This window comes from Sinocyclocheilus anshuiensis, unplaced genomic scaffold (assembly GCF_001515605.1).
Source record: "Sinocyclocheilus anshuiensis isolate Anshui unplaced genomic scaffold, SAMN03320099.WGS_v1.1 scaffold944, whole genome shotgun sequence".
Lineage (NCBI taxonomy): Eukaryota > Metazoa > Chordata > Actinopteri > Cypriniformes > Cyprinidae > Sinocyclocheilus > Sinocyclocheilus anshuiensis.
Genome location: NW_015549559.1, coordinates 2622971 through 2637003, shown reverse-complemented (window position 1 = coordinate 2637003; position 14033 = coordinate 2622971). Strand labels below are relative to the sequence as shown.

General features: G+C 37.3%; 3 protein-coding genes across 4 annotated transcripts in view; all 3 read left to right on the top strand.

Moving 5' to 3' along the window:
• LOC107657087 (F-box only protein 3-like) overlaps positions 1–88 on the top strand; it is a gene marked incomplete at its 5' end in the record, with an annotated part of 10997 nt that extends 10909 nt beyond the window's left edge. Inside the window, one exon of the mRNA XM_016445095.1 lies at positions 76–88. The remainder of the gene's footprint in view (positions 1–75) is intronic.
• Positions 89–2317: 2229 nt separating this feature from the next.
• Positions 2318–5039, top strand: LOC107657098 (CD59 glycoprotein-like). Of its 2 annotated transcripts, none has more exons than XM_016445103.1 (4): positions 2318–2379; positions 3686–3766; positions 3875–3976; positions 4106–5039. In XM_016445103.1, the coding sequence occupies exons 2-4, from the start codon at positions 3712–3714 to the stop codon at positions 4303–4305; spliced, it is 357 nt and encodes a 118-aa protein (XP_016300589.1). In that variant the 5' UTR covers positions 2318–2379; positions 3686–3711; the 3' UTR covers positions 4306–5039. The 2 variants fall into 2 exon arrangements, with proteins under 2 accessions (XP_016300589.1, XP_016300590.1); XM_016445104.1 differs by lacking the exon at positions 2318–2379 and adding an exon at positions 3459–3513.
• A 6538-nt stretch (positions 5040–11577) lies between these two features.
• On the top strand, positions 11578–13055 carry aplnr2 (apelin receptor 2). Its single transcript, XM_016445174.1, has one exon. The coding sequence runs from the start codon at positions 11637–11639 to the stop codon at positions 12891–12893; it is 1257 nt and encodes a 418-aa protein (XP_016300660.1). The 5' UTR covers positions 11578–11636; the 3' UTR covers positions 12894–13055.
• The last annotated feature ends 978 nt before the right edge of the window (positions 13056–14033 follow it).

The window sequence follows — 14033 nt, the reverse complement described above, 5'->3', positions numbered from 1 at the left end:
GCTGCAATATAACAAAGAGTGAAAAATTGAAGGGGGTCTGAATACTTTCCGTACCCACTGTATATATATATATAGATATAGATATATAGATTGAATACTTAACAGAAAGGCTAAAATAAATTGATCCCATTCATTTCCTCCACAAGACCTCAGGTATTGTGTAGCATGTATGTGCTTGTGTATATATGTTTGTTCTTGTGTCGTTTGCACTGAGGGTTTCGGGGGCAGGCTGAGGTCCAGACCTTGTGAAGTGAAAGTTCACGCCAACAACAGCTAACCTGTGCAAGCAATCATTTAACTTTACTTGCTACTAGTTCTCTACTAGTTAGCTGTTCAGAGGTGCTTCTGCCCTGTTCTCAGAAACGCTGGATGGATGTAAACAGAAGGTCAGCCAGAACACATTGGTGTACTGTAAAGGATCTTTTTAGCTCTGATTATCTTAAGGGCTGGAGGTTACACAGACTGGTGTTAATAACAAAAGATAATTTTATGAGAAGTTTATAGCATTATTGTGACTTTCCACATTTATCTCCTTAAAATCCTGTGCAAGAGGTACATGATCAGAAAATGTCTTTGTTGTACAGAATGAAATCTAGGCAGACTTAAGAATTTCTTTGCTGTTTTCTTCCCATTTCCTTCCTAATGGCAATGTGAGCTAATCTTGCCTAGAGATGTGTATGATTTTGATATTCATGGTTTGAATATTATGTTATCATCTTTGTAAAATGCTGTGCAGTGAGATTTTTCAACAGTTTGCTATTATGTTCTCTGTTTAGCCCTATTGAACCTCTGATTAGTTAATTACTCCTTTTTTTTATTTTGTATGTGTGAGGGTTTATTTTTATTTTTATTTGGAGTAAATAAAAAGGTAATGGTGTATCAATACCGTGTTTCACTATCACATTATTTGTTTACATTCCCATTGTGATCAGGATGCGTTCTACTATAGAAGCACAAAGAGGCCATTGATCTATTGATCACCAGCCAGTCTCAGTGCTATTGTCTCATGCTCTGGAATATCTCTGAATACACCTATTGTTCTCACAACACAAAACTTAGTCATTTTTGTCACTCTGACCCAAATCCTAACCCTTACCCACCCCGATAGTGTCAGTTGTCATGGCAACATGTTGAAGAGGCCTTGTTGTAGTCAGACTGATGTTTCTTTGTTAAGCCGTTTTGTTTTTTGGCCCACATCTTCTCCCATCTCTTTACTCATTCATTTAAACTATTCTGAAAGAGAGAAAATGCTAAATTTCTGTAACGTATTTTAAGTACTTTGACAATTCATTTTCCTCAGTTCCTTCAAGTACCCACACTAGGGCCAGTACATCAGACATGTAGGCTTTTCAGGGCAGATGACTTCAAATCACAATTCGCTGCACACCAGTGTATGTTTAATCGCCCTTTATGCCTACATGTGATTTGTGCTGAGTGATTTTGATCATGTGCATTCTCTTACTGACAACCTCACGTAGTTCAGCTATTCTTGTGCTACAGCAGAATTGAGTCCTCGTGTGCCCCCCTGTCCAGTAATGAGCCATCCAGAAAGCCAATGTCTGCTGAAGCCTGACCTAGTGGTGTGGCCAAAGGGTTGTGAAAGAATAATTTTTTATAAATTATTGTATTTTTAAAAAATTGCATATACATAAGAATGTAAATCCTATGCTGATTCGGCATTTTATAAGAAGGAAAAAGAATGTTCAAGAAGAACTAAGGGCATGAGCATGTAGCATAAAGTTAGGAGTGCTGATCAACAGGAAAGGCTCAGCTCAGAAAATGTTAAAAACAAGAATTGTAAAGACAGACAAATGAAATAGAAAATGACATAAATTAGCTAATGAGAGACTTTGTGTCTTGTTTATGCAAGTAAGAATATAAACATTGTACATGTATGTTGAACGGTGGGATGGAAAGCTTTAATATTCAGCTTTCAACCACATATTGAAGAAAGATTATAGAGAAGGTTCTCTCATTGCGGGTTCATTCCTAAAAACAGAATAATGCTGGAATTCAACAGTTACAGAAATCACAATGCTAAACTATCAATATTATACTATAGCATAGCTCAGTTTCAGGGAGACTGTTCCTGCCATAATGTTCAGTACATTACTTGTGATTAATTAGCTCTTATAGTGATGAATTGTTATAGCGATATTATTTCTTCTTTTTTATTTCTTAAATTAAAATCAACACACAACACCTGATAATATATTACATTTAAATATTTTAGGACAGTAGAATGATATACAATTAAAAGCACAAAAGATTAATTGAAGAGCATTGTGGGCGTGTTTAAGAAAGTGTGAGTGGCTCAATCTCTTCAGTTTTCAGACTGGTTTGGATGTGTCTGTGGTTGGATTCCTTCTTCACACTGGGGTAAGACTACAGAAGGGTAACTGAGAGGTTATGGCATACTGCTTAGTATATTCTTCGCTTGTGAACCAGGCTGATTTAGATTGCATTTTTACAACTTTTAAAAAAACTATAAAGCATTAAACATGTTGACTTTTTCCAGAGACAGTTTTTTCTGAAGTCATGGTAGAAAATTATGATAAAATGTGTGCCATTTGATTTAAGGTAGTCTATTGGTTTCTGTTTTACAAATACTATAGATTCTGAAAAGAAAATCCATCAATCAATAAGTCCTTAATTTAATAAAAAGGAGACAAGCTGTCAGCTGGGTCCAAAAAATTAAAATTTTTTAGTTTGTTGACTCTCCAAACACTTTTTTTTGTGTGTGAATCCTATCCAAATTTACATTTAAATGAAATTGTTGGTTTAACAATAAAACACTGGCATACATTAAGAGCAAAGTTCAATTTTAGAGTAAAAGGTTGAACTGTGTTCTCAGAACAAGAGTTTTTTTTTCTTCATAAATGTCACATTGTGGCAAGTGTTATGCCGTAAATATAAATATGTTACATATATTTTTATATGTATTGTAAATATGTGATTCAAGATGAGTTGCAATAGGATAAAAGGCTGACATGTTCAGAATTGTAGAATTCTGTATGAAGTTCAAAAGACAAAATACAGTAGAATAGATTCAATAATGTCTAAAGCTTAATGATTACAATACAAAATAACAACAAGCGAATAACAATAATAGTTGTGGTGGTAGTTGCAGTGATAATAGTAGTAGCTATAATACAGGCCAGATCATTGGCCAAAACTGGATCTCAGCAAAACTATGTGCTCCTTAGATGACCCACAATTCTTTCTCTTATGATTATGTTAGTAATTAAAAAATAATAATAATCTGCTCATCATCATGTTGTTCTAAACTTGTATGACTTTGTTACTTCTGTGGAACACACAAGAACTATATATTTTGAAGAATAATGGTAACCAAACAGTTTTGGTGATGGTTGACTCACCAAACAGACTTTTCTCAAAATATCTTAATTTATGTTCCACAGAAGAAAGAAAGTCACACAGGTTTAGAAGAAAATGACGGTGAGAAAGTGAATTACTGAAGCAACTACAGGCATGGTGTTTATGCATTAACCTGTAACAAGTCTAAACATTAACACTGATCAACTTTATTTCCTAAGGATCTAAAACTATTTTTTTTAATTGAATTAGATTTTTAAATCTAAATTTAGAATGAACATATCATGCAGTCACATTCAGACAAATCCAAATTGTACATTTCTCAGATTCCCCTCTCTCTCTTTGTCAGCATTAGACTGGTAAACTGAAGGCATTATGAAAGCTTCTGTTGGAGTGTGTGTGGTGTTTGTTCTGGCTCTGGTGGGGCTTGGTATGTATTGCCAATGACCCTGTTTTCACCATGCATAAGATGTGTTTTTGTCTTATTTTGCATTACTATTCTTGCAAAAACGTTATCTCTGTCTCTGTGTCTTTCAAGGCTCTGCCATTAAATGTTACAGTTGTAGAGACTACACGGGCACATGCTCTAAAATTCGAGACTGCTACTATGATGATGCCTGCGTGACCATCTACGAGAGAGGTGACAGCTCACTCACTCTTAGATAATAGCGTCTTTCTGTATTCTAACAAACTGTCAAAATGGCCCAACCATTTCCATGACCCTTTGACTTTGCATGACATATCTCTCCGCTCTCCTTTTTTTTTCTAGGTGGTGACACATACAGGCAGTGTATAAAGTACTCCGAGTGTGAGCATAGCACACTCGCCCAGAAGTATCCCAAAATTTCCAGCTTCAAGTTCTCCTGCTGTGCCACTGACCTGTGTAACACAGCACCTGTGTCTGTGTCCAGCCGCTCTGTGGTGGGAATACTGCTCTCACTAGCACTCTTCTGGTGGGGTGTTCTCTAAAACGGCACAAACACATGCGCTTCTGCATTGTTCCTCGTAAAGCTGGTATTGGTATCATGCAGTGAGAATGCAGAGATCTTCTATATCTTGAGTTAATTGGTCAAAGAAGCATTCACAGCTTAAATCTCAGCTGTATGTTAAACCTGTGTGTGCTCACTGCTTAAGCTTTTAAGCTAAAGCTTGTATTTTTTAGTTTTGCACTTAATAGTGAAAGGGAAACATCTGATAATAGTGTATTGAATTCAGTGTTGCTTTGTGTATGTGTACTCTTTCACGGCTAATCCTGTTACCCAGAAAAGTACAACTGAGTGGGTTGCGAGGGTTCTGATGCTGACGTGTTCAAAGGGTTAATGTGTTATATCATAGTCATTTTCATAAAAACCCTTTATGCCTGCTTTTCCTCTGCCTTGTTTATGAATGTCTCTTTTAAAACTTAAAATCTCTTGAAAAACATTGTGTGCAATATGTAGACATGTAGTCTATTCAGTGTACTGATTAGCTTCTTGTTACCACTATAGCCAGCGAAACTTACTGAACCTTTATGTGACCAATAAAAGGAACGTGCAGTTTTATGCAAATCGAGAGTTTGAGAATTCTGTTAAATATTTACAGTGCATCTGTATCATCGGTATCATGCATCTCATTGCTTCTAATCAACCTGCAGTGCTTTAAAGAATAAAAATTATATATCGGTAACCTTTATATAGCAGTTTATTAGCAAGTATCACTGTAACACCCCATTATTTATAATAATTATTTATGTGCTTTGTTCCAGGATTTTTTCCTTTAATTAATATATTTAATAGTTCTCTGTCCAAATAACGTGTTGTTTTTGTTTTTTTTTGACAAAAGTGAAACGAACTATTCCTTATTCATGGAAAGTCTGTCCAGAATGGTAATAAAAGACATATATACGTGACCCTGGACCACAAAACCAGTCGCTGGGGTATATTTGTAGCAATAGCCAAAAATACATTGTATGGGTCAAAATTATAGATTTTTCTTTTATGCCAAAAATCATTAGGATATTAAGTAAAGATCATGTTCCATGAAGATATTTTGTAAATTTCCTACCGTAAATATATTAAACTTAATTTTTGATTAGTAGTATGCATTGCTAAGAACTTAATTTGGACAACTTTAAAGGCGATTTTCTCAATATTTTGATTTTTTTGCACCCTCAGATTCCAGATTTTCTAGAATAGTTTTATGTCGGCCAAATATTGTCCTATCCTAACAAACCATCCATTAATGGAAAGCTTATTTATTCAGCTTTCAGATGATGTATAAATCTGAAACCTTATGACTAGTTTTGTGGTCCAGGGTCACACACACACACACACACACATATACATTCAGACTTATTACATTTTTGGTTGCCGAAATTTCAGTGCATCATCACTAATAACAATGTCTGATTTGTGAATGAATCATTCTTTTGAGCCAGATTTTTAAAATGAATCAGTTACACAAAATCTGATCAATCATAAATAAAAACACTTACACTGACAAGCTACGCAATATCGCGTTCATAATCGAATGCGACTCCTCTGCGATAATGAACGCGATATAGCAGTGATCTACGGCTGTGTATTAAATACCGCTCCATCTGAAAGCACATGATGACAGAATAACACGGCGGATATCGCATTTTGCGTAAAATTAAAAATGGACTTTTCAATACCGACCAGATACAAAACTGATTTTGGCGGAAACTCAATTTTATATTGTTATAGTGTTAGTTAACTAAATATAAGCTGAGTTACAGTTATGTTATATATACTAATAATGAGTCTGTATTGTCCAATTAGATGCTGTTACGTCATTACACGGGACTAGTTTACTGGTTGTTTATGTTTAGGGTCAGTTATCTCGCAGGCTCCGGTGCAGATGGTTGTAGTCAAACCCATCAGCACTGGGCAAGAGCATAAACCCCGCTGTTGTAAAGTTATGCTTTACTAAGTAAAGTTCCTGCAACGGATTATCTTTGTTGTGTGCTTCTCTTCATGCCTCCACGGACACTGATAAACTAACGTTACAGACGAGAGCACAACAATATATATGTATATGTATATATATATTCAATTCAATTCAAGTTTATTTGTATAGCGCCTTTCACAATACAAATCGTTGCAAAGCAACTTTACAGCAAATTAAGTTTCTACGATATTTAGTAGTAGCTTATCAGTGGTGACTGTCAGTTAATGTACATATGGCAGAAATAACTTGACCTTTTCTTTGTTGATTTGTTTGCGGTGAACCACTGACTTGACCAGTCTTGCTTGCTTGTTTGCATAACAGGCTTAACTCGAAACTTATTTTGTGACATGCTTGTGATTTGTGATATGCAACTCACCTTTTATAATATAAAGACAAGTTGTGAGTAGGCTTTTTTTTTTAAAGGGAGCATAGCTTTACATCAGTCCTATTTTACTTTATTTTTTACTCATCTTTGCTGTTATAGAGAAGGTGATGTTAGCTATTACCACAAGAAAACCCACGTCTTCATGCGTGTGTACTGAGATGACTGGATTTTACTTTGTCCACGTCTGTTTGTCTTTTGTTTTCACTCATTTGACAAGAGACTTGCATAACAGTTTTGTTCTTTTAACTATGTACGTCATGTTATTGTGTGTTTCAGAGAATGTGTGAAAAAAATGAAATAAAGTCTATGCATACATATATCTTTAAGATGTTAGGAGGTCTTATGTTGTATGAATAACAAAGCATTTCTGTCATAATGGGTCTTAGTATTGTTGAAACAGGTCTTAGGTCAATGCCTGAGGGATTCTACTCTGACATTCTTCCGCCTTAACACCTTCTGTATAATTCTAGGTGTTGACAGTTTTTTAAATCTCCATCACGTGCTTTCAGATGGAGCAGCATTTACTACACAGAGCCGTAGTTCACTGACAAGCTATGCAATATCGTGTTCATAATCGAAGGCGATTCATCTGCGATAATGAATGCGATTTTGCGTAGCTTGTCAGTGATCTACGGCTAAATGGCGCTCCATCTGAAAGCATGTGATGGAGATTTACTACTAATCACAGAACCGACTTTACTGACGAGATGCGTATGATAATCACATATGATTTATCGTGCAGCCCTAATTTTTTTGTTTGTTTGTTGATCACAAAGTACAAAATAGATGAGGAAAACTAGGATGCCGGGTGTATTCAAAGCGCCGCCATTACTGTCTGGAGTGCGTGGAATGGTGCGCTGTGATTGGTTGAGCGGATATATCGCATTCTGCAGAAAAGGGAGACTGGCGTTTGTCGCGGTTTGGAAAAATAGGGAGAAAACATGACAGAATAACACGGCGGATATCGCATTTTGCGTAAAATTAAAAATGGACTTTTCAATACCGACCAGATACAAAACTGATTTTGGCGGAAACTCAATTTTATATTGTTATAGTGTTAGTTAACTAAATATAAGCTGAGTTACAGTTATGTTATATATACTAATAATGAGTCTGTATTGTCCAATTAGATGCTGTTACGTCATTACACGGGACTAGTTTACTGGTTGTTTATGTTTAGCGTCAGTATGCTCGCAGGCTCCGGTGCAGATGGTTGTAGTCAAACCCATCAGCACTGGGCAAGAGCATAAACCCCGCTGTTGTAAAGTTATGCTTTACTAAGTAAAGTTCCTGCAACGGATTATCTTTGTTGTGTGCTTCTCTTCATGCCTCCACGGACACTGATAAACTAACGTTACAGACGAGAGCACAACAATATATATGTATATGTATATATATATTCAATTCAATTCAAGTTTATTTGTATAGCGCCTTTCACAATACAAATCGTTGCAAGCAACTTTACAGCAAATTAAGTTTCTACAATATTTAGTGGTAGCTTATCAGTGGTGACTGTCAGTTAATGTACATAGCCTATGGCAGAAATGTACGGAAAAATCATTTAAAGACGTCATCAATTATGAATAATCTCTCTCTCTCTCTAAGAAAATAAGAAAAGGGGTACTGTGTATGTAAATAGTATGTAAATGTTAATGTACTGTATATAAATATAAATAGCGTGTTGGGACGTGTATCTTGGGTATCATTATATCTATAGCTTTTGTCACATTAAGATTTAGGCAAATTTCTTAAGTGATTTCATTAAACTAGGTTCATCTCATAGAATATGCCTTTAATTTCAAATATTTCCATTTTGAATTCTTAATAAATTTAGATCAAATTTTAAGAACACTTTTTTTATGGGTATGTTTCATTTTTATCATGGGTTGTTGCATTTTGATGGTGAAAAAATAATCAAACATAAGAGATCAGAATTCCTGCTGAGGGCATTGCAAATATCAAATTAATTTTGGGGAATGCTTAATATTTTCTTATGCATATAGAATTAAAGGCATGCAAATATAAAGTAGGTTACAGTGAGTACACTGAAATAAGAACTAATCTTGTACCACTTAATGATTATACATCTCCAATTATGCATGGCTCTAAAATGCATAATTTTCATATGGTCTATCAATTATTTTCTGGTTGGAGTTATTAGACACTGATGCAAGAGATGGTACATAGTTCTGCTTTTGTACAATCAATGATAGGCAATTTATATTTTGACCCAGTGCTTTTGGTACAGAGTGTGTTTAACTCATATATGACCTCATGACCTTTTTATAGACCCTCACTATTTGTGCAGACGAGATCAATTAGGAACAAGGATAAAAATCTATGAACGTCTCTCTGGCACTGAGGATAATGTGAAGTCTATATTCTACATATGCTATGCAGTAACCAGGGCTGTCACTGGACAAAATCTTTAGGGTGGGCCTCCCACTGGCTCAATGTTTTTTGTTTTATTCAGTAATTGGTCTTGACTAGTTCAAATGGAGATGCAAACAGGAAATTTCATCTGTTTCTACCACTGCTAATAAAAGTCTCTGTGAGCAACATCTCATCTCCTGACTATTGTCCTCTGCACATATTCATTACTATTAGTTTGAGAAAACAACATTTACATAGTTGCATTTTTAAATATTTGCAGTGTGTCATTGTGTAGCATCATAAATAGTTGTCCTGTTGACTCCTGTCCTGTTGTCAAGATTTTCTTCAAGACAAAATACTTTCCCTTTTTCATTCACACACATATTGAGAGCGTCAACATGCAAAAACACACAAAGCCCACAATAGGGAATCCCTGAGTTTCGGAAGTGTTGAAACAACACAAGACTCAAACAGTTCAAACAGGACCTCAGACATGCAGCTGAGTTCAAACAGAACCAACACAATGAATTTATTAGTTAAACTGAGGCAGGTGAACAGTTCACATAAATGTGCACGAGTTTATGTGAGACTGATTATTTATGGGATAATCTATTATAATCTAAGATATGTTTCCAAACATATTAACATCGTATTTTACATTCAATTTGCCATGTTTGATATGGCATGTTTATTGTTTATTTTCTGCAACCCACCATATGAAAGTTTCTTGTAAGTCTCTTGTCCAGACCAATTTTGGAAGAAGCAGTCAGAAATAAGACTTAACAGAAAATTATAAAGTATAGCAAGTTCCTCATTGTATTCTTTGAACTTAACAGCATGAAATTTATGAGAAATTGTTACTTTAGAGCTTCAGAAATGTAGATATATGGCGATTATACTGTATATAAAATGAATTCCCAATCATAGGATTTTTTTTTTTTTCGCAAAGATGTTTCAAACTCTTCAGGCATGTGCTGATATAGAAATGTATGCAAATGTACAGGTCTAACTCTCACTTGTCTTGGTATAAAATCACCCTCCAGTGTAATTCAGTGAACGCAGTCAGTACAACATTGGGTCACACATAATGTCTCTGATTTCCTGATCTCCCAATGTTTTAGGTAACCCATTATTTGTAAGAATGCATACTTTGCTAATACAACGTTGTGTATGTAGTGGTAGTGTTGGCCAGAGGTATGCTGTTTGCTACGGTGAAAGAATTGTCATGTGTATAAAGCTTCTTTCAAGCCTGAGGTGTTCTGAGTTTACTCAGTCTGTTAAAGAGCAGGGGGACTATTTGGAGATCTCACAAATCTGCTACAGGGTGGTCCTATGAGAGAGGAGGAGGACAGAACCGAAAAGGGAATGGACACAAAGAGGAGAGGGTATTTAAAGAGACACTTCTCAGTAGGTGAGACATAAAAAAAGCATTCGATTCTGGGAGAGGGAAGACGTTGAGAGAGATCAAGAGAAAACCATGGATACAGAGTAACTTTTGTCCTTCTTTTAAAAAGATAATCTGAAAACAGACAGAGACTAATCACACAGAAGAGGGAACTAGACACATTTATTAACAGAAGCAGAGGCTAACTCTTACGAAAAACAGGTATGAGATGCTTTGTTTCATGTTGTATGTCCACCTGAGGTGTGATAGAGAAGCATTGCTTTTGTGGGATAGATTTTATTAGTTTTTCCTGTACATGTATGTGCATCACTAGATTAGTACACAACAACAACAAAAGGAGAATGAGATGCAACATTTTTTTTTATTGCAGAATTAGGAAGTGTATTTACTGACGTGGATTAGTTATGTCCATACTGTTATACAAGTATAACATACTCTGCCTGGCCAAAAAAAATAAAATAAAAACCTGTTTGTATTTAAAAAAGAAAATACTTAGGAGTGATTGGATCATTATTGCATTGATTATGCTTCTGGCATGTTATATGTTTGGCAAAAGTTCTTTTAGCACTATCTGATTTTATAGTTTAGCTTTTTATTTGTTAAACAACCACGTTGGAAGAAGTATCCCATGGCCATATTCCAAGATGACAATGCCAAGATTCATCAGGCTCAAATTTTGAAAGAGAATCATTTTCATTGTTGTAACAATGCCAAAACAAATGCACTACGTTATCAAAGCTGAAGGTGATCCAGCAAAATATTAGCATGTGCAACTTTTTTTTTTGGCCAGGCAGTGTATAAGATGGTTATTTACGGGTTGAGAATGTACAGTATGTGACATAACCAGAAATTATATGAGAAGTCCTTTCTCATCTGTTTTTTAATTCACAGCTTCCAATAACCTTTTTTTTTTCTTTTGTCTGTCAGTGATATCCCACAGAAACTGAAGAGGATTGAGGAGGAAGTAAGTCACTGACTCTTTCAACTAATTCGTGGGAACCATCTAAAAATAGAACAAACAAGAATCCAGGGGAAAGACAAGTGCTCCCATCATCAGTTTATAAAGAAGCGTTTCTTTTTCCAAACCATTCTTCCCCTCTCAAGCCCTTAAAAAGAAACTTTCAGTTCTCATTCCTGCTCATGTCATCCACTTGCTTTCTACACTAGGTGCAAGTGTGTGGCTCTCAGATGTCCGGGTCTCTGCCCTTCCCTTCACCCTCTCCCTTTCCCTCATGCGACTACAGAGAATGGTCTGCAACCTGGGTGCTGATTCCAAGCGTGTACCTCCTGGTGTTTGTCGTAGGCTCCCTAGGTAACGGCTTGGTGCTATGGGTGTACCTGGACCGCCGAGCGAGAGGCCGTGGGAGGATTGTAAGCGGTTCCAAATCTTCCCAGACCCCCGATCCATCTCCTTGCCCCTCCCCTACATCTTCTCGTACAGTAACAGAGTCTTTAATAGCCAGTCTAGCATTGGCTGACCTGGCCTTTGTCATGACCCTGCCGTTGTGGGCGGCATACACAGCGCTGGGCTACCACTGGCCCTTTGGCCAAGTTCTGTGTCAGGTGAGCAGTTACATTGTGGCACTGAACATGTATGCGAGCGTGTTTTCTCTGACTGGGCTCAGCGTGGAGCGTTACTGCGTCATCACACGAAAGCGTGGCAATGGCTCAAAGCAGGGACGGTCAACCACACGCGCCAAGTGGATTGTGGGTAGTGTTTGGCTGGCAGCTGGAATCCTGGCACTTCCTGCTCTGCTTCTGCGGACTGTTAGGGAGGTGGATTTGGAAGAGGGAGATGATGGCGATGGGCAGGATGGACATGCGTCCTCCTGTTTGTGTGACATGGACTATTCCAGTTTGATCTCAAGTGAGCTGGACCCAGCAGCTTCTGAGCAGGCAGAGCTGATGTGGTCAGCAGCTTTAGGATTAAAATCAACCCTGCTTGGCTTCCTGTTACCTCTTGTAGTGCTCCTGCTCTGCTATGGCTGGCTGGGGCGCCTTCTTTCCCAACACTTCAGCCTAGGCCCGCGCCCTGATCATACACGCCAACGCAGGCTCCTCCGTATCATTATCACCCTTGTGCTAGCCTTCTTCCTCTGCTGGCTACCCTTCCACACCAACAAAACACTCTCCGCTATGGTGGAATTGGGCATCCTTCCTTTTTCTTGCAGTTTTGACCAGTGGTTGGTGGCAGCCCATCCATATTCCATCTGTTTGGGCTACGTGAACAGCTGTTTAAACCCTCTGCTGTACGCTTGCTGTGATCCAGCTTTCCGGAAACACTGCAGTGGTCTGCTTGTGTGCGTATGGGTTAAATACAGAGATCAGAAGGGAGGAGAGGAGAATGAACACCACAAAAGTTCACCAATACCATCTGGGACACATGAAGTGACAGTTAGTAAAGAAGAGCAATCAAGAGAGAATAATTTGGCAAACAGCCTGTGAGAGAGCTGAACTGTTCCTGTGGAAAATTCTTAAAGAGGACTCAGATTATTCTTTCCGTTCATCTGTGAGATTTAGCATGAACTTCACCCCCTCAAGAAAACAAGATGCCAGTGTGGGAACTGATAAACAGACAGGATCCAGTGAAGGTTTTCCCATGACATTATGCCTGAAAAGTGAAGAGGAGCTTACATGTTTTAGATAAAATACAGCTGCACCTCCCAACATTAGGATGCAATTCAAACTGTTTGCGCAGTGTGGCCATGTTGTTGAATTATGAACAGCTTAAGTATTATATTAGCCCTTCTGTACAATCATTTACATGTAACAAAAATTTGAGAGCCTGTTTAGCCAGTGACTTTCAGGATCAGCAGGCATGTATTATTGTATTCATAAATGTACATGTATATAATAAAATTAGGAAAAAAAATAAAAGTTTCTTCAAACCCAGCAATTGATTGATTCCTGTGAAAGGTTTAAACACTTCAGCACTATCAAAACACTGCTGTTTGTCTGAGGATCTCTACCAGTACCAGCCTGACACAGCAGCATTGTCAAAACCAATAGTATGAATTTGGGGTGGGACTAACTGTATGAGCAATGGCAGATTGAGAGCGTTTGTAAACAGTCACTTTTGCAATTACATTTTACACTTGTGATGCAGAAATTACACGAATAGAAGAGCTTGATTACAAAACTAGGATTATTCACTACCGGTTTTCCCATCACTATTAATAAAACAGGAAAAACTGTGGAGATATAAAGAAACAACACTTGACACCTTCATAGAAAACGCACAAATAATGGAAAAAAGGTTTGTGTTTTAATGAACTGAAAGACAAACAGAGGTTAATTGAGAAATATTCCATAAATCATCACTGTGAGGCAGTCCAGTCTGATTTCAGTTGATCCGTCTCCATCAGAACCAGGTAATTACTCAGAACAGTACTGGATCCCAGTAGCACTGATCCTGCTGTTGGACCACTTTCACACACACGCACACACGCAAACACACGCGCACACGCACACGCACACACGGTTTGCTATCCTTGTGGGGACTCTCTATAGGCGTAATGTTTTTTCTACTGTACAGACCGTATATTCTATTGTCCTACACCAACCCTACCCCTTACAGGAAACTTT